The sequence below is a fragment of the Dama dama genome, chromosome 2 (genome assembly GCF_033118175.1).
Source record: "Dama dama isolate Ldn47 chromosome 2, ASM3311817v1, whole genome shotgun sequence".
Taxonomy (NCBI): domain Eukaryota; kingdom Metazoa; phylum Chordata; class Mammalia; order Artiodactyla; family Cervidae; genus Dama; species Dama dama.
Window position 1 is genome coordinate 31,646,386 of NC_083682.1, and position 24,139 is coordinate 31,670,524.

Here is a 24,139-nt window from a genome sequence, read left to right on the forward strand (position 1 = left end):
CTCGACTGTTGGTGGGAACGTAAACTGGTACAGCCACTATGGACAACAGTATGGAGGTTCCTTAAAAAATGAAAATAGAGCTACCATATGATCCAACAATCCCACTCCTGGGCATATATATAGGGAAAAATATGGCCTGAAAGGACACATTCACCCCAGTATTCATTGTAGCACTGTGTACAATATTCAGCACACAGAAGCAACCTAAATGTCCACAAACAGGCACAGATAAGAAGATGTGGTACATATATACAACAGAATACTAGTCAGCTACAAAATGGAACAAAATAATGCCAGGCGCAGCAACAGAAACAGACCTAGAGACTGTCACACTGAGGGAAGTAAGCCAGAGAGAGAAAGATAAATATATGGTATTGCTTCAGTTCAGTTCAGTTCAGTCTCTCAGTCATGTCCGACTCTTTGTGACTCCATGAACCGTGGCGCGCCAGGCCTCCCTGTCCATCACCAACTCCCAGAGTCTACCCAAAGCCATGTCCATTGAGTAGATGATGCCATCCAACCGTCTCATCCTCTGTCATCCCCTTCTCCTCCTGCCCTCAATCTTTCCCAGCATCAGGGTCTTTTCAAATGAGTCAGCTCTTCACATCAGGTGGCCAAAGTACTGGAGTTTCAGCTTCAAAATCAGTCCTACCACTGAACACCCAGGACTGATCTCCTTTAGGATGGACTTGTTGGATTTCCTTATATGTGTTAAATAAAAAGCCTACAAATGAATTCATCTACCAAACTGAAGTGGAGTTACATATGTGGAAAATAAACTTATGGTTATGGGCTGGGATGAATAAATTGGAAGACGGACTGACACATTTTATTTGCTATTTTACAACTCATTTAATGGCAGAATACACAGTCCTTTCATGTGCATTTGTAACAATATAACCGGTCATATTCTGAACCATAAAATAAATAAACTTCAATAAATATGAAAACATTCAAAATATGTAATCAGACCAGAATAGCATTAAACTAGAAATCGATAGTGGGATAACTAGAAAATCTGAAAGCATCTGGAAATTTTAAAAGAAAATTTCTAAATAAACCATGGGCCAGACTTCCCTGGTGGTTCAGCAGTATTCACCTGCCAATGCAGGAGATGTAAATTCAATCCCTGGGTCAGGAAGACTCCTGGAGAAGGAAATGGCAATTCATTTCAGTATTCTTGCCTGGGAAATTCCATGGACAGGGGAGCCTGGCGGGCTACTGTAGATGGGTCCCTAAGAGTCAGACAGGACTTAGCAACTAAACAATAACAATAAAGAAAATTTAAGGGAAATTTTTAAATATTTCAAAATAAAAATTAAAATACAACACATCAAAATCTATGACACAGTTAAGGTGGTATTAGAGGTAAATGTATAGTATTAAATGCTTATAATGGAAAGAAAAAATAACTAAAGTAACCTAAAATTGACCCTTTTGCAAACTACGTAAAACCTAAAATCAAACCCAAAGCAAACAAAAGAAAGAAAACATAAAGATCTGAGCAGAAATCAACAAAACCACATACTGCACCTCTAATAAGATCAATACAATGCACAGATCTCTAGGGCAGGGGAGGAAAGACAACTATAAATTATGAAAATCAGGAATTAAAAATGAAATATAACCATTGATCCCAAAGTCATTACAAGGATAATAAAAAATCTTATGAACAACTCTATATCCATTCATTCAACCACCTTGATGATACAGAGCCATTACTCAAAACACACAAACTATCAACAAATACTGGAAGAATTTCAGATGGCATAGGCTTTCAGCTCTAGAAATTCTATTCAGTTATTTTTATATCTTATGTCTCTCTCATTATTTTTCTTTAAATCCCTAACACACTTGGAATAGCTTTTGAAAACTACCTTTCTCTTAATTCTATCAGCTCTTTTTTTTTTTTTCTGGATCTTTATGTGTAGTTTTTCCCTGGCTTTAAGCCACATTTTCAACCTTCTTCATATGCTCACCCAGCCCGGCATTTCACATGATGCTGCATGTAAGTTAAACAAGCAGGGTGACAATATACAGGCTTGATGTACTCTCTTCCCAATTTGGAACCAGCCCATTGTTCCATGGCCAGTTCTAACTGTTTTGCTTCTTGACCTGCATACAGATTTCTCAGGAGGCAGGTAAAGTGGTCTGATATTCCCATCTCTTTAAGAATTTTCTACAGTTTGTTTTATTCCACACAAAGGCTTTAGCATAGTTAATGAAGCAGAATTAGATGCTTTTCTGGAATTCTCTAGCTTCTTCTGTGATCCAATGAATGTTGGCAATGGATGTGAGCTCTTGATGATGATGTTGTTGTTGTTCAATCGCCTAGTTGTGTCTGGCTCTTTGCAACCTCATGGACTGCGGCACATCAGGACTCCCTATCCCTCACTGTCTCCCAGAGTTTGCCCAAGTTCATGTTCATTGCATTGGTGATGCCATCCAGCCATCTCGTCCTTTGACGCCCTCTTCTTCTGCCCTCAATCTTTCTGAGCATCAGGGACTTTTCCAATGAGTCATCTATTCGCATCAGATGACCAATATACTGGAGCTTCAGCTTCAGCATCAGTCATTCCAGTGAATATTCAGGGTTGATCTCCCTTAAGATCGACTGGTTTGATCTCCTTGCTGGAGTCTTCTCCAGCACTATAGTTCAAAGGCATCAATTCTTTGGTGGTCTGCCTTCTTTACGGTCCAGCTCTCACAACCGTATGTTCTTAGAATGGTTCAAATAAAAGCTCCCTATTAGTACTTTGCCCAGCCTTGTAGAACTTCACCCTATTTCTGTGTCTCATAGATATTAACAACATATTCAAGCCAACCCCATGCAGATTTCCTAAAGGCCTTTCTCTGGAGAGCTTTCTCACTTTTGAATTTCATCCCTCAAAATTCCAGACACTCTGATCTCCCAAAAATCCAATCTCTTTCTCCTCAAATCCATAAGACAGCTATGCTTTCCTCCTGCTGTAAGACCTGGAAAGTACATCCAGGCAAAACACGAGGGCAATTATAAGGCTCTCCTAGTATTCCCTTCTCTCATGGGTCACAGTTCTGCACGGATTGTTGTCCAGTATCTGAGAATGACTATTTAAGATCTTTGGTTTAGTTTTCTAGTTGTTTAAGGCAGGAGAACACAACCAGCACCTGCAAATAGTCATGTCTACAAGTAGAAATGTCTATGCTTCATATATAGCTCAACATTGTGCATTAAGCCTTCAATATGGGAGGAGTTGTTAAAAAGGGAAATTTTAAATTCTTAGTTAATACTGTGCAGGTAAAATGATAATAGAAATACATTTCAGAGATGGACAGTTTTTTTAACGTAATAAAAAATGGATTGGAAGTACCAGGAGAGCTGTTAAGGTTCTCAATGCCCATAGTGTGATCTTCCTTTTTGGGTGGGTGGGGGTGCTGAGTGGAATGCAGGATCTTAGTTCCTTGACCAGGGACTGAACCTGTGTCCCCTGTATTGGAAGCATGAAGTCTTAACCACTGAACCAAGACAGAAGTCACAACATGTTCTTACTCTTAAGGGAAAGAGAAACAGACCAAATCTTTTGAAAATAGTTATGCATTATAGCCTATTAACAGGCTACTGTATTCTCCTTTCTGACACTGCTATTTACTATCATATAATAATCAAATTAATTTTAATTATCATGTGATTTCTGCTTTATTCCCATGTTCATCTGAAGGTTTTTCCTACAAGATACAGAACAAATAGGAAAAGTTAACCTCAAAATCATGTTTGAGAGGACTTTACAGATACTCTCTTGTCTACTGATACGCAAGGAAGAAACTTGTGGAAACAGCTTTCCTAGTATAAGCTAACACTGCCATCTCAATTAGATACCAATCCAACTGATCAGAGGACTGAGTCAGAATTTCCAAGATTAAATTTTAGAGAGGAGCAGATAACTCCCCAGAAGTACATTGATAACCCTAGATATAGTAGGACATTACCTACAGCAGATTGAACAAACTGATGAGGGCAATCTAATGATGCATATTCATCTTTTCCTTTTGGAAACTGTTGGTACTCCTTTCTTCATATTTGGCCACATCGTGTGACTTGTGGGATCTTCGTTCCCTGACTAGGGATTGAACCCAGGCCCTCAGCACTGAAAGTGCTGAGTCCTAACCACTGTACCACCAGGTGGGGATTCCCTGTTAGTATTCTTTTAAACATTCTACTTCCTCATGGGTGTATGAGAAAACCCATTCTCTTTTGACATTTTTTCTGTTACACTTGTGCAAAACATTCTTTTATTTAGTAATTTGTTCTCACCACCCCTCTGAATTCAGGTAAAATTTGCTTTTACTGAGCCACTATGTTTCATGGCAATACAGTCTTTAGCAAAAGCTGAAAATATGTACTCCTTTACACTGGGAGATATTGGAAAAATTGATTGTGTCATCAAAGTCATAACTGAAGGACCATATTTGAGAATACATGTCATTCAATCAGAAAGAACAAGCCACCAGTCCCCACTAAGGACACATGCATAACTGGTATTTTGAATCAAAGCCTACAGCTTTCCTAGGCAAATAGTTTGGTGTCCCTTGTTGTACTCTATCCCAGCATTATAGTAGGAAGAAAGATCACTGATTACCAGGAACAGGAGAGAGAAATTTGTCCACATTTGTAGGTATACATGTGAAACCTGATTCAAGTGAACTTCTCAAGTCATAGTAAGAATAAGAGTCTGGAACAGTAGGAACTATTTAAAATGAAATTCTAGATTCCCTATACATGCTCTAGACAGGACCTCATTTATTAAGCTTAATAGTTATTTAACACAATCTGAATCAAGATTTGCTGATTATACAACAATAAATATTATATATATTAACTGATCCTTTAAACTGCACTGGATGCAAATTAATAAGGTTAAATAACACAAAATCACAACAAGACCCTCCTCTAAATAATCTACAGAGGTTATTTATGAGCACAAGAAGGAACCTAAATTATTCAAAACTTAGAAATGAAGCATAAGTTCATTGTTGAACCCTCCAATATCATCGTAGCACACTGTTTAAACAAGCACACCTAAAGATCATCTGATGGGAATGTACCTTTCTTTGAATTGCTGTGTCCAATACTTTGGCCACCTGAGGCAAAGAACTGACTCATTGGAAAAGACCCTGATGCTGGGAGGGATTGGGGGCAGGAGGAGAAGGGGACAACAGAGGATGAGATGGTTGGATGACATCACCAACTCAACGGACATGACTTTGAATAAACTCTGGGAGTTGGTGATGGACAGGCAGGTTTGGCGTGCTGCAGTTCATGGGGTTGGGAAGAGTCGGACATGACTGAGCGATTGAACTGAACTGAACTGATTTACAATGTAAAGTTAGATGTTGACTTCTAGAAAACTGATAAAAGAGGACAGGATTTTTGTCTAGTAGAGATGCAAATGAGTTTTCATAGAGAAGACAACTCTAAAATTAAGTTTTATTGTCACAGAATGTATTAACTGAAACAATACACTAGGTTTGTATCCAACTTAGCAATGCAATTCTTAGCATTTCTTTGTTGCACTGAGAATTTTGCACGCTGGTTTCTCACTTTTCTCTTGACTGGGTTTCGTCATCCTGTTTGTTCCCATATTAATGTGCTAAATAAAACTTGTACCTAGTTCATTATCTTTATGCATGAGATAAATTTCTCTGTAATCTTGAGATTTATACTTTCACAAAAGGATATAAAAATGTTCCACACAAAGGTTGGTTTTACTAAAAAATAGGAACTCAGCTGAGCTTCCAGGGATAATTCCCAGAACTTCAGTATCTATTTTTATTTCATTATAGATCAGATTAGGTATTTAATTTTCACAAGTATCTCAAGAATAGTAATTATACTGACAAATGATAATCAACTCACCACCACCATCAATCCATAACTATACACAACCAATAAAGAGCACCCAGGAAAACCTTCACAAACAAAACCAATTTCTTTACTGTGAAAAATTATCCAAACATCCAAATCTTTTAAATCATATGCCAACACCACCTTGACTTCCTGCCTGCACAACATGGAATCAAAGAAAGCTCTACTATGAAACCTAAAAATAAAGCCTCCTAGATAATCATATTTAAGTTAAGGTTTCAGATACCCTTCAGTAACCAGAATAATCGAAAAACTAAACACTGTAAACTTACCACCTAAACAAGCTAAAATAAAACTATTAATCCTATAAAATAAGCAAAACTTTATAACAACAAATCCAATTCCATCACTTAACAATAAGACTCTGACAAACCATACATTACACATCAGATTAATAACGGCCTTTTCATTTGGAATACATGTTTGTTAAAACATTACCTATGGCAAACTAGTGAAAGTGAAAGTCACTCAGTCATGTCCGACTCTTTGTGAACCATGGTCTATACAATCCATGGAATTCTCCAGGGGTAGCCTTTCCCTTCTCCAGGGAATCTTCCTGACCCAGGGATTGAACCCAGGTCTCTCACACTGTGGGTGGATTCTTTACCAGCTGAGTTACAAGAGAAAAGTTTGCTACATGGCAAACTAAGCCTATACTAAAGAAGCCTCTCGAGTCTGTATGTTTCTGTTTATTCATGTATGATGAGATTTATATACAGAGCTTACACACACACTGAAACCTGGAATATCAGACGGTTACCACTATTTCACACATGGAAACAGCATTTGTAGGCTATATACTCATATGAGAATAAGTATTCTGAGGTGATACAGTCATTATAAACCAACATTTAGCTGTCCCTTATGTAACACTTGTTAACAGAATGAATTTGAGGTGGATAGCTCTCTCTACCTAAGTCTTAACTTGTCACTTTTTAAACATGAAAAAGGATCAAGTCAGTCTTCAGGATTAACATGTAATATAAATAAAATTCCATTCCACCTAGAACATAAACAAAATTACCTGAAGATTTATTTTCTTAATTATACAATTATCTAATAAGAGAGCTATTACCACAGCTGACCCCCAAGTATTGTAGCTCTGCTGCCAGAGGCGTTAGCAATATGAATGTCTGCTGTCTGGCCTGCTCAGATATTTGTTGTCAAAATCAAAGACTCAAAATGAGTATATCTGATTGGTAAAACCTAGGTTGCATGGATTCCCTATAAACATATGATAACCTGGAAAATGTCAGTTGTTTTTTCTTAAACTATCTTAAAAAGACAGGCTTGACTTTTTTACCCACTTTAAAATATTCAGGATAATTCTAAACTGTCTTATTTACACACTGCTGTGTAACATGTTTTCTCCTCATGTTTTTCTGATTCTTTTCCCAGCGTATATCCCATCTCTTCTGTACCTCTCCTTTTGTCTCTCTCTCCTTCCCTTCCCCCTTCCTTCCCTCTTTCTTTCACACACACACACACACACACACACACACACACACACACACATATCTTCTCGCTCCACTCTACTGTAATAAATGAAACCAACCACCATTATTGCCCATGGCTCCCCTCAGCAATAACCTTCTTTCAAATCAAATGATACATTTGCATGAAGTTCTCGAATTCTCTCAGGTAGTACCACCTCACAAGGGCATCAAAATTATACTGTACACAGTGTATTTATTTCTAGGAATGTGACCATGTATAACAAAAGGATTCAGTTTTTTGACCTGGGAAATGTATCTTACCCATGCATCTGAAAACCACTTGCCCGCATTCAGAGTCGACAGGAAACTCCATTCAAAGAAGGAAGGGTTTCTACTGGAGGCATTTGGCATGACCTCCTTTATATTGGTTGTTCTTGTCAAGTCATAGTCATGCATGAGAAAAGGCACCCCATCAATACTGCAGGCATGGGGAGAAAAGGAAAATGGGAGAATTGGCAGAATACAGTCAACTTGGCAGACAGGGTTCTCAGAAAGTGCACCAAGGTCAGAAGTCTAACTAAGGTTCCTTACTCCCTCCCATATCACAACAAAGGACTAAGTGCCAATAATTTACACGATATCAGTATTTTTCTGCCCTAGGGATCTCTTTTTGAGGTTTGTAAATATCATATTATTTATGGTGAAAGTGTAGCTTCCCTATCCAGGGATTTTTTAGAATGAAGAAAAAGGTAATGACCTGAGAATAAGGTGAGTAGGGTAGGGATGAGGTAAGGCCCTATGCTCCCCAGAGCCACACAAACCAGTTCAGTTCAGTCACTCAGTCCTGTCGACTCTCTGCAACATCACAGACTGCAGCATGCCAGGCCTCCCTGTCCATCACAAACTCCTGGAGTTAACTCAAACTCATGTCCATCCAGTCGGTGATGCCATCCAACCATCTCATCCTCTGTCATTCCCTTCTCCTCCTGCCTTCAATCTTTCCCAGCATCAGGGTCTTTTCAAGTGAGTCAGTTCTTCTCATCAGGTGGCCAAAGTTTTAGAGTTTCAGCTTCAGCATCAGTCCTTCCTATGAATATTCAGGACTGATTTCCTTTAGGATGGACTGGTTGGATCTCCTTGCAGTCCAAGGGACTCTCAAGAGTCTTCTCCAACACCACAGTTCAAAAACATCAATTCTTTGGCACTCAGCTTTCTTTATAGTCCAACTCTCACGTCCATACAAGACTACTGGAAAAACCATAGCTTTGACTAGATGGACCTTTGTTGGCAAAGTAATGTCTCTGTTTTTTAATATGCTCTCTAGGATGGTCATAGCTTTTCTTCCAAGGAGCATCTTTTAATTTCATGGCTGCAGTCACCATCTGCAGTGATTTTGGAGCCCCAAAAAAGCAAAGTCTGTCAGAGTTTCCACTGTTTCCCCATCTATTTGCCATGAAGTGATGGGACCGGATGCCATGACCTTAGTCTTCTGAATGTTGAGTTTAAAGCCAACTTTTTCACTGTCCTCTTTCACTTTCATCAAGAGACTCTTTAGTTTGTCTCTGCTTTCTGCCATAAGGGTGGTGTCATTTGTGTATCTGAGGTTATTGATATTTCTCCCAGCAATCTTGATTCCAGCCTGTGCCTCATCCAGCTCTGCCTTTTGCATGATGTACTGTGCATATAAGTTAAATGAGCGGGGTGACAATATACAGCCTTGATTTACTCCTTTCCCTATTTGGAACCAATCTGTTGTTCCATGTCCAGTTTTAACTGTTGCTTCTTGACTTTCATACAGCTTTCTCAGGAGGCAGGTTAAGGTGGCCTGGTATTCCCATCTCTTGAAGAATTTTCGACAGTTTGTTGTGATCCACACAAAGACTTTGGTGTAGTCAGTAAAGCAGTAGATATTTTCCTGGAACTCTCTTGCTTTTTCAATGAACCAATGGATGTTGGCAATTTGATCTCTGGTTACTCTGACTTTTCTAAATCCAGCTTGTACATCTGGAAGTTCTTGGTTCACGTATTGTTGAAGCCTGGCTTGGAGAATTTTGAACATTACTTTGCTAGTGTGTGAGATGAATGCAATTGTGCAGTAGTGTGAACATTCTTTGTCATTGCCTTTCTTTGGGATTGGAATGAAAACTGACCCTTACCAGTCCTATGACCACTGCTGAGTTTTCCAAATTTGCTGGCATATTGAGTACAGCACTTCAACAGCATCATCTTTTACGATAAACAGCTCAACTGGAATTCCATCACCTCCACTAGCTTTGTTCATAGTGATGTTTCCTAAGGCCCACTTGACTTTGCAATCCAGGATGTCTGGCTCTAGGTGAGTGATCACACCATCATGGTTATCTGGGTCATGAAGATGTTTTCTGTATAGTTCTTCTGTGTATTCTTGCCACCTTTTCTTAATATCTTCTGCTTCTGGTAGGTCCATACCATTTCTGTCCTTTATTGTGCTCATCTTTGCATGAAATGTTCCCTTGGTATCTCTTTCTTGAAGAGATCTCTTGTCTTTCCCATTCTGTTGTTTTCCTCTATTTCTTTGCATTGATCACTGAGGAAGGCTTTCTTATCTTTCCTTGTTATTCTTTGCAACTCTGCATTCAATTGGGTATATCTTTCCTTTCTTCTTTGCCTTTAGCTTCTCTTCTTTTCTCAGCTATTTGTAAGGCTTCCTCAGACAGTCATTTTCCCTTTTTCCATTTCGTTTTCTTGGGGATGATCTTGATCAGTGCCTCCTGTGCAATGTCACGAACCTCCGTCCATAGTTCTTCAGGCAGTCTATCAGATCTAATCCCTTGACTCTATTTGTCAATTCCACTGTATAATCATAAGTGATTTGATTTAGGCCATACCTGAATGGTCTACTGGTTTTCCCTACTTTCTTCAATTTAAGTCTGAATTTGGCAATAAGGAGTTCATGATCTGAGCCACAGTCAGCTCCAAGTCTTATTTTTGCTGACTGTATAGATCTTCTCCATCTTTGGCTGCAAAGAATATAATCAATCTGACTTCAGTATTGACCATCTGGTGATGTCCATGTGTAGAGTCGTCTCTTGTGTTGTTGGAAGAGGGTGTTTGCTATGACCAGTGCATTCTCTTGGCAAAGCTCTGTTAGCCTTTGCCCTGCTTCATTTTGTACCACCTTACCTGCCTCCTGAGAAACCTGTAAGCAGGTCAATAAGCAAGTTAGAACCAGACATGGAACAACAAACTGGTTACAAGTTGAGGAAGGACTGTGTGAAGGCTGTATATTATCACCCTGTTTATTTAACTTATATGCAGCGTACATCATGCGAAATGCCAAGCTGGATGAAACACAAGCTGGAATCATGACTGCCAGGAGAAATAGCAATAATCTCAGATATGCAGATGACACCACCCTTATGGCAGAAAGCAAAGAGGAACTAAAGAGCCTCTTGATGAAAGTGGAAGAGGAGAGTGAAAAAGTTGGCTTAAAACTCAACATTCAAAAAACAAAGATCATGGCATCTGGTCCCGTCACTCCATGGCAAATAGATGGGGAGACAATGGAAACAGTGAGAGACTTTATTTTCTTGGGTTCAAAATCACTGTGGAATGTGACTGAAGCCAGGAATTTAAAAGATGCTTACTCCTTGGAAGAAAAGCTGTGACAAACCTAGACCGCATATTAAAAAGCAGAGACATCACTTTGCTGACAAAGGTCCACCTAGTCAAAGCTATGGTTTTTCCAGTAGTCATCTATGGATGTGACAGTTGGATCATAAGGAAAGTGACCACCAAGGAACCTATGCTTTTCAATTGTGGTGTTGTAGAAGACTCTTGAGAGTCCCTTGGACTGCAAGGAGGTCAAGCCAGTCCATCCTAAAGGAAATCAGTCCTGAATATTCATTGGAAGGACTGATGCTGAAGCTGAAACTCCAATACTTTGGTCACCTGATGGGAAGAACTGACTCACTGGAAAAGACCCTGATGCTGAGAAAGATGAAGGCAGGAGGAGAAGGGGACAACAGACGATAAGATGGATTTGATGGACATGAGTTTGAGCAAGCTCCTGGAGTTGGTGATGGACAGGGAAGCCTGGCGTGCTGCAGTCCATGGAGTCCAAAGAGTCGGATATAACTGAGTGAATGAAATGAACTGAAGCGCACTTCAATCTCCTGTTGTTTAAGGGTCAAATGTGTACTCTTTGTATAATTTTGTGGTTGCCCCAAAGACTGCAAATACAACCCAAAAGATCACATTCTACTAGTGTCAGCCATCTACCACTTCAAGTATTATGTAGAAAACTGAATACTTTTTAGGTCCCTTTACCCAACCTCCTTCCATTATGATATACATGTCTTAAATATCTCAAAATATACTGAGACCCATATATCAAACAACATTATCACTTTGTCTTTAACTACTGAACAAAATTGTTAAACTCTGGTATAGAAGAATCACCTATTAATATTTATCTTTTTAAAAAGACGTTTATTATTTTTGGCTTGGCTGGGTCTTGCCTGCTGCACACGGGCTTCCTCTAATTTCAAGAGTGGGTTTACTTTCCTTTGTGGTGGGCGTGCTTCTCATTGTGGTGGATTCTGCTGTCCCAGAGCACAAGCTCTAGGCATGCGCATTTCATTAGTTGTAGCATGCAGGCTCAACAGTTGTGGTGCACAGGCTTAGTTTTCCACATCTTCTGTGATCTTCCCAGACCAGGGATCCAACTGTGTCCCCTGCAGGGGCAAGTGGCTCCTTAACCACTGGACCACCAGAGCAGTTGCCACCTACGTATTTTTTACCCTTTTCTTTGCTTTTTTTTATTCTTCATGTTCCAAGCTGTTTCCCTTATCCTTGTTTTATTGAGATATAACTGACATATAGCATTGTATTATTTTTAGGTGTACATACAGCATGATTTGATATATGCATAGGAGTGCATTTTAACATCATTATCTTTTGTCTAAAGAATTTTTCATTTCCATTTGATTCTCCTTTACTTCTCTTTCTCTGCTAACACCTTATACTTCTTCAACTAACAAGTGTTCATTATTGTTTGTTGGAGACATTTTATGATGGCTGCTTTAAAATTCTTAGAAATAATTCCAACATCTATTTCTCCTGCTGTTGACATCTATTGATTACCTTTTCTCACTGAAGCTGAGTTTTTTCTAGATCTTGCTATGGAAAACTCTGGATTGTATCCTGAGCACTTTGAGTATTTGGAGATTTGAAATCTCATTAAAATCTATTTTAACAGAGATTCAACATGTCTAGGTTCAGAAAACATGTCCTAAGATATGGTTTAATGCCAACTTAGTTTTCAGAGGCTCTGCAGAAGTCAATCTACAACACAGATAAGTGTTCCAACCGATTCTCAAACCTTCTGCTGTGCTGTGTCTGTGTGGTTTCATACATAGGTTATACAAAGGTCTGCCAAGGATTTTATGAACAGGTTTTTAAATTCCCTTTCTCTAGCATGGCAATTCCTCAGAAAACTAAACATAGATTTACCACGTGATCCAGTAATTCCACTTGGGTACACGCTTAAAAGCACTGAAAACAAGTTCTTGAAAATATACTTGTACTCTAATGTTCATAGCAGCATTTTTCAAAACAGCCAAGAGGCAGAAGGAAGCCAAACGTCCATCAGAGGATAAATGAAGAAGCAAACTGTGATATATATACACAGTGGAATATCATTCAATCTAAAAAGGGAAGGAAATCCTGTCACATGCCACAACATGGATGAAATCTGAGGAGTGAGTGAATGAAGTTGCTCAGTCGTGTCCGACTCTTTGTGATCCCGTGGACCTACCAGGCTCCTCCGTCCATGGGATTCTCCAGGCAAGAATACTGGAGTGGGCTGCTGAAATCTGAGGACATTATGCTAAATCAAACAAGAAATAGTCACGAAAAGACAAATACTGTATGATTCCACTTATGGGTGTTATTTAGGGAGTCTGATTCATAGGAACAAAAAGTAGAATGGTGGTAAGCAGGGGCTGAGGGCAGAAGGAAAGGTGGAATTGTTATTTAACAGGTATCAAGTTTCAGATTTGCAAGATGAACAAGTTCTATAGATTTGTTTCAAAAAATGTGAATATATTTGATACTACTAAATTGTACACTTAAAAGATAGTTATGATGGCAAATTTTGTTATGTGCTTTTTAAGAGAACTTTTAAAAGGAAGGAAATTCTGACAGATGCTACAATATAGATGAGTCTTGACATGCTAAAGTGAAATGAGCTATACTGACATCATGCTGATGTGAAATGAGCTTAACACAAAATAATAAATACTGTATGATTTCACAAAACAGTCAAATACATAGAGAAAAAATAATGATGGTTGCAAAGGCTTGGGTGGAGTTATTATTAACATCTAATAAATAGTTTTAGTCTGAGAAGATGAAAAGTGCCAGAGAGCTATGTGGTGATGCTTAAAAGAAGGTGGAGGTACTTAATGCCATTAAACTGTACCCTAAAAGATGGTTTAAATGGTAAATTTTATGTTAAGAATATTTTACAATAAAAAAATTTTTTTTCTGGAAAACTTTTCTCAATATTTCTCTGCTCACTCTCTAGCTGAAGAAGAAAGGAAACGGGTACCACCACTTACATCAGGACAGAAATCATTACACGGATCTGCTCACAGTCTCCAGGGCCAAAGCCGCAAGCTGTGACAGTGTGGGGAGTGGTTTCTGTGTGGTATTCCCCTGAGTAGGACTGGTATGATCAAAATATTTATATCATATTGGATGACCCTTCTACAAGTTACTGGGCTAGAAATAACAATTTTTGTGGCGCTTTTTTCTGTCTGTAGTTATAGATGTTTCCAGATCAGCTCTCTTCAGAGTTCATGTCAGGATACATGAGGAGAAACAGAAATTAGCAAGTGGAAACTCGCTGCCTATTATGAAGTTCCTTTGGTCTTATGAACCAAGCCAGTCCACATTCTATTCTTCACCATTCAGAGTCTTCTGTTAGTTGCTTTGTGAGTTTTGTCCAGTATCTTATTTTTTTAATTTTTTTGGTAATTAATGGAGAGAATACAGTGGAATACACAGTAGTAGTTGCAATTTGCGCATTCCCCAGAGTCCTGTGTCCCACTTTCAGTAGTTAGCCAATTTTACTACTTAGTAATTATAATATGATTTTTCCTGTTCTAGTTATTTTCATGGTATTCATGTCCTAACTAGACTATGACTGATAAGCAATATTTATTAATGATGAAGTACAGATGATAGCCATCAATGTGGATGGTGGAGATATGTAGAGGAGGTGGTCATGGGAATGAAGATGTCAACAGAGAAACTGAGCAGTTGGGAAGCTCATCTACAATGAAGTTGAAGTCCCAGAAGAGAAAAGGACAATGGGCCAGGAGCTCACTGTCTCAGCACCATGACCACATTAAGCCATGACCATGAGGAACTTGCACAATGAAATGGAAGCTCTGAAAGAGCATCCAGTTTCAATCCTGATTCAAATATTCTGCATGGAATAGTTGTCACCATTGACAAGAACCCTAGTCTGGGGTCAGGAAATGTAGTTCTAGTTCTGGCTTTATCATGTACATTCTAGCCTTATGTCCTCAGCAATACATTTCTCTTTTTTGAATTCAGGTTCAAACCACAGTGCTTCACTGTGAAATAGGATGTTCATTTCTTTTCTGTTTGCCTCACAGAAGGCTGGGAAGGGAGTAGTACATGCCACATTCTCTAATATAACCATCTGACAGTTCATCTCTATTTTTGGCTGCCCAAGTACATACATTCTACAGAAAAGCATGTGTTTTTTGTCCTCATTCCTGCTATGATCCAAGTCTTCCTGTGTTGTCCTTTGGACATTGCTAGAGCTTACTGCCCAAATCCATGATGATTCTCCCTCACAGATTCTCAGATAAGTCCTTCTAAAACAATAAGCTAATCTGTTCTCTAAAACCTACCATGGCTGCCCAGCACACATTTAGGGATCTCTGTGATCCAGTCTCAGTAAGCCTTGCAGCCATACCTTCCCTCTCACACAGGCCCCTCACATCCCCAAAGTGGACTACTCTTGGCATCCATACAGTCTAGCTCACGGATCTACAAACTTGCTATTTCTCTTTTGGATGCCTTTGACTAAGCTGTTGCCTCTGCCCAGAATATCCTCATTCTGCATCTCTGTTTGGGAAAATACTATTTTTCCTTCAAGGCTCAACCCAAACACTGTTCTGAGCAAACAGATCATTTTTCACAAAAGAGGTGACCTCTTCCTCCTCCACTGAGGTTCCATTGCATTTGCCTTACTCTTCTCTGGAAGGCACTCACCACGAATGGTCCTATGCTGGGTTTATTTGTAAACATGCCATGTCTCCTTCACTGGCTGCAAACAGCTCTTAGGCACGACTCTGTCTCACTCCTCTGCCTCTCACTAGCGCTCAGAAGAAGGATATAGTAGGAACACAGGTGATGCCGAGGAAATGTTAGCTAAACAGACTGCTAAGGTAGGGCACAGAGGTAAGCTGCAAGGATGTTTGCAGGGAGGACCAATTTGAGCTATGTGTGGAGACTATATAGAGTGTGTGATTTATGAGCCTGTGATTGAGAATATAGGGGTGCAGATATGTGGTCTATAAAGGAGAAGTGATTCATGTATGTGTGTTATGTTCAGATGTGCCAGGTGAATAAGGGAGAAACTCCCAGGGCTTGCCCTCTCTACAGCTTGGGCCAGGCTGGAGTCATCCACTGGTCTTTTCTCCTCCCACCCTGGTCCCTTCTTTCCTACCTTATTTGTATATCACTCTCCAGTCCATGGGCCCCATATTCAACAGCTTTCTCAAAGGACATTATGGTATTCTCAGGCCCCAGCTGTGGAAGAAAAGGACATCAGGCCTTTAATCTCACAGTCTTTTCTGCCAACATCCATTTTAGCATCGGAAGGGGGCACAGTAATGAAAGGACTTTAGGAAGCAGAGTTTGGTTCTCTTGGCTTTTTGTTCTAAGAACCTGCCTACATTCTCCTCTCCCAAATCTGGTTTGGGAATTCTGCTCATCTGAAACAATGTCACTGGACATAATAAAGAGAAATGGACTGAGAATCAGGAGAATTATGTCCAACCTCTACAAATAATTACTTGTCATCTCAAGCCAACCTCTTTATTTCTCCAGGGGTTTCTGAGGATCTGATGTGCCCTTGTCTCATCCACACCCATGAACACCCACATCCATCAAGCTCAGACTTACCCTGGGTGCACCTCTATGTCCAAAGAAGGTCGGCTTGGGTGCCAATTTCTCCCTCTCCTGAAGGCAGGGAGAGTGAGTCCCAAATGGCACCACATAGAGACATAAAAGGATAAGAAAAAAGGGCAACCCAACAGCCACTTGTAGAGCTGAAAAAGTTGGAATGAGAAAGTGATGAAAAAGAAAAGAGGAATGGAGAACCATCCCAAGCAAATAAGTATCCCCCCAAAATAGTTATAGTAAATATCTAATCCATGGGATCACTGGCTCTGTGAACTCACAGATTTACTATTTCTCTCAGGTCCCCCACATTTCAATTATTTGAAAATAAAAGGCTATCCAAATACAAGCATGATTAATAAGTTAAAATTATTGCAAATGAATCTTGGAGTGTGAAGTCAAGTGGGCCTCAGGAAGCATTACTACCAATAAAGCTAGTGGAAGTGATGGAACTCCAGCTGAGCTAATTAAAATACTAAAAGATGATGGTGTTGAAGTGTTGCACTCAATATGTCAGCAAATTTAGAAAACCCATCAATGGCCACAGGACTAGAAAAGGTAAGTTTTCATCCAAATTCCAAAGAAGGACCATGCTAAAGGATGTTCAAACTACTGGACATAATTATGCTCACTTTCCATGCTAATAAGGTTATGCTCAAAATCCTTCAAGCTAGGTTTCAGTAGTACTTGAATCAAGAACTTCCAGATGAACAAGCAAGGTTTCAAAAAAGCAGTAGAACCAGAGATCAAATTGCCAACATCTGTTGGATCATAGAGAAACCACGGGAATTTCAGAAAAACATCCACTGCTGCCTCACTGACTACAAGAAAGCCTTTGTGTGGATTGGAACAAACTCTTGAAAATTCTTAAAGAGATGGGAATACCAGACCATCTTACCTATCTCCTAAGAAACCTGTATGCGAGTCAAGAAGCAACAGTTAGAACCTTACATTGAACAATGGACTGGTTCCAAATTGGGAAAAGGAGTACAACAAAACTATATACTGTTACCTTGTTTATTTAATTTATATGCAGAGTATATCATGCAAAATGCCAGGCTGGATGAGTTACAAACTGGAATCAAGAATGTTGGGAGTAATATTAACAATCTCAAATATTTAAATGATACCACTCTAATGGGAAAAAGTGAAGACAAACTAAACAGCTTCTTGATGAGGGTGAAAGAGAAGAGTGAAAAAGCTGGCTTAAAACTCAACACTAAAAAAACTAAGATCATGGCATCCAGTCACATCCCTTCATGGCAAACAGAATGGGGAAAAGTGAAAGTTGTGACAGATTTTCTCTTCTTGGACTCCAAAATCACTGGGGATGCTGACTGCAGACCTGAAATTAGAAGACACTTGTTCTTGAAAGGAAGGCTATAATAAACCTAGAGAGCATATTAAAAAGCAAAGACATCACTTTGCTGACAAAGGTCCACATAGTCAAAAATGTGGTATTTCCAGTAGTCAAGTAATGATGTGAAAGTTGGACAATAAAGAAGGCTGAACACCGAAGAATTTGTTTTCGAACTGTGGTGCTGAAGAAGACTCCTGAGAGTCCCTTGGACAGTAAGGAGATCAAAACAATCAATCCTAAAGGAAATCAACCCTGACTATTCATTGGAAGGACTTATGCTGAAGCTCCAATACTTTGGCCACCTGATGCAAAGGGCCGACTCACTGGAAAAGACCTTGTTACTGGGAAAGAATGAGGACAGGAGGAGATGGGGGTGACCAAGGATGAGATGGTTGGATGGCATCACCAATTCAACAGATATGAACCTGGGTGAACTCCAGGAGATGGTGAGGGACAGGGAGGCCTGGCGTCCATGAGGTCACAAAAAGTCAGACGTGACTTAGCAACTGAACAACAACAAAAAATTACAAATACAAATTAACAAGGGAATAAATTGTACAGGAGGCAGGAAGGAGAGGGAATGTTAAGGAGTAGCTTCTCAGAAGGAAGAGGAGTTTGATTGGTTATGAGAAAGCTCTCAAGCCCTTAAAGATCAGCCTAAAATGCGCCGGTATTGATGGCAGAGAGGAATAGTGGAAGGGATACTAGTTGAAAGAAATCCAAATACAAAGCAGACTTTACTACTTTTTAATTTTGTGACTCAGACTTATTGTTTAGCCTCTCTGGGTATTCATTTTCTCCATTCTGAAAAATGGAGCCATTCTGCTACTAGTATTACCTCATGTAATTGATATGACACTACTGACTCATCATAGACCCTCAATAATAGTTGTATTTCTCTCTCTCCCCCACTCCTCTCTTAAACACACATACACAAACACACAGACTAATCAATACCTGTTATCACTGGCAATACCCCAATATTTACTATTTTAAACCTCTGAGGATTTGACCTATTTGTATATTTTAAAATTACCATCCATGTCACTTTCAAACCTAGCTCTCCAGCTCTAACCTCTCAATTTCGTGAGCATACTACAGCACGTATTTCTTCTTCTTTCATTACTTGTAATCTGGTAACGTCTCATTCTAGCTAAAATTCAGGAAATAAAAAAAGAGTTCATTATTGTCCCCTTTAAGTTCCTGCCCCCAGAAACATTTCCTACAATTCACCAGCCACATACACACATAATGGCAATACTACCAACCCTGTTTTTCTCTTCCCTGCATCCTTGGACAAGTCAGGAAGCAAGCACTCCTTGTTTAACCAGTAATAATAAAAAGAGACATAGACAGAAGCAGGTTCCCCTGGTTTCTCAGTAAGGGTACTGAGAGTTAACTCCATTCTCAAAACAGCTTCATGTACAGGTCTGATTCTTATTTGTTTCCATGATATTAGGACAAAGAATGAAGAGGAAAGCAGTGGCAGAGGCAGATATTTCTGCTTCTGTGGAAGTCTTCAGACATGACAGAGACTCACCAGGGACTGCTTTGAAGGACTAAGATGTATCCAGGGGATATCTGCACCTGGTTCTTGAGTTGAAAATAGTAATATTTGAATACAAACTAAAAGAACTATGAAGTGTACCATCACTGGCCAAATAAAAATAAAACACCCTCTACCCTCCCTAAAACTACTCCAATCTATTCCCCGAAAGTTAATGAGACAAAATACTTATTTTCCTAGAAGGAGAATGTCTCTTTAGAAGAGGGACTGCTTAGCCTGGGAAATGCTATGACAGGATGTTACGACAGGCCATGTAGGGTTGTGAGTTTGACCACAAGGAGCATGCTTGAGTAACAAGATAAATGAGTTTCAAAACAATACAGTGGTGCTTTGCTTGTTCTGCTCAGTAAAGTACAGACGTTAAAGCCAGAGCTGGAAGAATCAGGCAAGGTTCCACCCACAGGACATACCTTCTCCTTCCAAATGGATCAAGTAGATGGCCACAGGCCATGAAAGCAAAACCATCATAGATATGCTGCTCAGGTGTACATAGGGAGCTAAGATCTGTGAGAAAATTGAAAAGTCAGCCTGAACACATCTGGACAGACAGGGCTACAACTAAGAAAGGTGCTTACCTGCAGTGACAGCCCGATGGTGAGCCACCTTTCTTTCCAGTAAGTTAATAAAATCCATAACAAAAGTGAGAAAAACGGAATCATTATCAAAATCAGGATCTGGGGAAACAAAAAGAATGTCCTGACTTCCATGCAGTAGGCTTTGATCATAACTGTCCTTGAGAAATGTATATTTGTTCTCACAATTTCAATGACCTTATTCCTCACCTCCTTAATCTAACCACCCCTCAGACCCCCAGTACTACTTGGATTTAATCGTATTGCTGCCAAGTTTAAGTTGTGTAGCATGGCTGGAAAAAAATTATACAGCTATATGGTCTAATGTCTTTACTAATTAATTATTTTCACCTCAGCTGGGTCTTCAATACTGCTTGGCATATCTCACCAAGTTTCAACAATGGCCATTTTAAATATTCAATACCACTTTAAGTGACTCAGTAAAATTACAAGTCAACAGTATTTGTAATTGCCTTTTTAACATATGTTTTTCCCAAAGAGACTATAAGCTTATGAGGTCAAGGACAATATTTGGGTAAGATCATATTCTCACTGCCTGACACACAGTAATCATTCAGCAAATATCTGTTGGACAGATTTTTTTTTTTTTTTTTTTTGTGGAGTAATTGGATTTATTTTTTTTTCTTTTTTTTTTTATTATTATTATTATTTTTTTCCAGTGGGTTTTGTCATACATTGATATGAATCAGCCATGGATTTACATGTATTCCCAATCCCGATCCCCCCTCCCACCTCCTTCTCCACCCGATTCCTCTGGGTCTTCCCAGTGCACCAGGCCGGAGCACTTGTCTCGTGCATCCCACCTGGGCTGGTGATCTGTTTCACCATAGATAATATACATGCTGTTCTTTTGAAATATCCCACCCTCACATTCTCCCACAAAGTTCAAAAGTCTGTTCTGTATTTCTGTGTCTCTTTTTCTGTTCTGCATATAGGGTTATCGTTATCACCTTTCTAAATTCCATATACATGTGTCAGTATGCTGTAATGTTCTTTATCTTTCTGGCTTACTTCACTCTGTATAATGGGCTCCAGCTTCATCCATCTCATTAGGACTGGTTCAAATGAATTCTTTTTAATGCCTGAGTAATATTCCATGGTGTATATGTACCACAGCTTCCTTATCCATTCATCTGCTGATGGGCATCTAGGTTGCTTCCATGTCCTGGCTATTATAAACAGTGCTGCGATGAACATTGGGGTGCACGTGTCTCTTTTAGATCTGGTTTCCTCAGTGTGTATGCCCAGGAGTGGGATTGCTGGGTCATATGGCAGTTCTATTTCCAGTTTTTTAAGGAATCTCCACACTGTTTTCCATAGCGGCTGTACTAGTTTGCATTCCCACCAACAGTGTAAGAGGGTTCCCTTTTCTCCACACCCTCTCCAGCATTTATTATTTATTTTTAAAATCTACTATTCATTTTATAGTGAAAGAACACTGAAACCAAGAAGATACCATTTTAACTTGTTCCCCTTCAATGTAGTTTTCTTACATCTGTGGTGCCCTCTAGAGACTTCTGTACCTATGAAAGCAACTGAATCCATGATCAAACCTCACAAAATAATTCCAGGCCTTGCTGCCTGCAAAGGTTAATTTTCGAAATTCCAGCTGAGTTATTTCAAATCCTGAAAGATGCTGTTGTTAAACTGCTACACTCAATATGCCAGCAATTTTGGAAAACACAGCAATGTCAAAGGATTGGGAAAAGTTTTCATTCCCATCTCAAAAAAGGGCAATGCAAACGAATATTCAAACTACCACGCAACTGTTCTCATTTCACATGCTAGCAAAGTAAAGCTCAAAATCCTTTTAGCTAGGCTTCAACAGTATGCGACCCAAGAACTTCCAGATGTACAAGCTGGATTTAGAAAAGGCAGAAGAACCAGAGATCAAATTGCCAACATCTGTTGGATCATAGAAACAGCAAGGGAATTCCAGAAAAACATCTACTTCTGCTTCATTGACTATGCTAAAGCTTTCGACTGTGTGGATCACAACAAACTGTGGAAAATTTTTAAAAAGATGGGAATACCAGACCACCTTACCTGTCTCCTGAGAAACCTGTATGCAGGTCAAATAGCAACAGTTAGAACCTTACATGGAACAACAGACTGGTTCCAAACTGGGAAAGGAGTACGTCAATGCTGTATATTGCAACCCTGCATATTTAACTTATATGCAGAGTACATCATGCAAAATGCCAGGCTTGATGAAGCTCAAGTTGGAGTCAAGGTTGCAGGGAGAAATATCAACCACCTCAGATATGCAGATGACACCACTCTAACAGAAGAAACCCAAGACAAACTATAGAGCCTCTTGACGACAGTAAAAGAGGAGATTGAAAAAGTAGACTTAAAACTCAGCATTCAAAAAACTAACCTCTTGGCATCTGGTCCCATCACTTCATGTCAAATAGATGGGGGGAAAAAGGAAACTGTGACAGACTTTATTTTCTTGGGCTCCAAAATTACTGCAGATGGTGACTGGGGCCACAAAATTAAAAGACACTTGCTCCTTGGAAGGAAAGCTATGACAAAACTAGACAGTGTATTAAAAAGCAGAGGCATCACTTTGTTGACAAAGGTCCGTCTAGCTAAAGCTACAATTTTTCCAGTAGTCATATATGGATGTGAGAGTTGGACCATAAACAAGGCTGAGCACCAAGTATTGATGCTTTTCAACTGTGGTGCTGGAAAGGACTCCTGAGAGTCCCTTGAACAGCAAGGAATACAAACCAGTCAATCCTCAAGGAAATCAACCCTGAATATTTTTGGAAGGACTGATGATGAAGCTGAAGCTCTGATACTTTGGTCACCTGATGCAAAGAGTCAACTCACTGGAAAAGACTCTGATGCTGGGCAAGATTGAGGACAGAAGAATTTGGCCACATAGGATGAGATTGTTGGATGGCATAATCGACTCAATCAAGATGAGTTTGAGCAAACTCTGGGAGATAGTAAAAGACAGGGAAGCCTGGTGTGTGGCAGTCCATGGGGTTGCAACTGAACAAAAACAAAGGAAGAAATATTTCAATTTTAACCAACTCTTCCTGAAAATAAAGAGGGAATTCTAAATTGTTTTTTGAAGCCAACAAAAACATTGATACTCAAACTGAACAAGACAATTACATGAAACAAAACCTACAGTCCAATCTCTTCTATACATAGACACAAATAGATGTGAAAATTTGAAGAAAAAAAAAACTGTTAGCAGACAAAATGCCTCATAACACAAATATTTAATAGACAAATCAGATTCAACATGAATTTCATGTGATTCTGTGATCTTACTCAACACTAAACTTTACTAATGATTTAAGGCAACTGACAATTATAAGGTACAAACAGTTTCCTTCAGATAAATCTGACTGTCAAATGTCAAAAAAGGTCTTTCCTTTCCTGTATTAGGATACATGCTCTGGTCTGGGACTTAAAGCGTGAGGTGTGTTTTGAGCAAAGTATGAGAAAACATTTTTCTACAGAAGAGGTCTTTTGCATTATGGTGCATCCTTTTCTTATATATTCCATTAACTATACAACTCCAGCCAGCCATGTCTCTCACCCTATAAATCTATAACTTCCAGGTTTATTTATTACAAGCAACCTAGATATACAGGTTAGAAGCTGCTAGAAATTTTCATAGATAAGGACTCGCCATTATCTTTTGACTAATTAAAATGTTTAGTACATTTATACATGTTTCGATGTGAAGGTTGGGTTGTTAGCTATTTAAGAAGTTTTGATTGAGGTCATTCATTGCTCTCTGAGCATGCCTAGGTGGAAGAGAATGCACTATAGGCCTGGTGCTCTTTCCATCTAGGTTTGTTCTTTGCACATTGAAACTCCAAGCCCTAAAGAAATTCCCTTGCCAGGGAGATTTGAAAGCCAAGGGTTTAAAGGCCCAACCAAGTTAGTCATCTTCTAAGGGTATTCCAACTCTTCCATTACCCAGCTCCATCACTTCTCATTGGCTATGGATTCATAACTGGAATTAGATCACAGAATACCTTGAGAGATGAAGGCTTCATTAAATATATTGACCAAAAAAAACCCTGTGTGTGGGAATGAATTCTAAAG

At 39.3% G+C, this 24,139-nt stretch overlaps 1 protein-coding gene across 1 annotated transcript in view; it reads right to left on the reverse strand.

Annotated features, from left to right (window-relative positions):
* Positions 1-24,139, reverse strand: part of LOC133068449 (glycerophosphodiester phosphodiesterase domain-containing protein 4-like) — an 81,552-nt gene that overhangs the window by 38,953 nt on the left and 18,460 nt on the right. Inside the window, exons 5-10 of the mRNA XM_061159677.1 lie at positions 20,045-20,143; positions 19,880-19,973; positions 18,978-19,055; positions 16,546-16,691; positions 16,088-16,170; positions 7,660-7,816 (exon numbers count right to left, since the gene is read on the reverse strand). Coding sequence (XP_061015660.1) covers positions 7,660-7,816; positions 16,088-16,170; positions 16,546-16,691; positions 18,978-19,055; positions 19,880-19,973; positions 20,045-20,143 — 657 coding nt within the window. The remainder of the gene's footprint in view (positions 1-7,659; positions 7,817-16,087; positions 16,171-16,545; positions 16,692-18,977; positions 19,056-19,879; positions 19,974-20,044; positions 20,144-24,139) is intronic.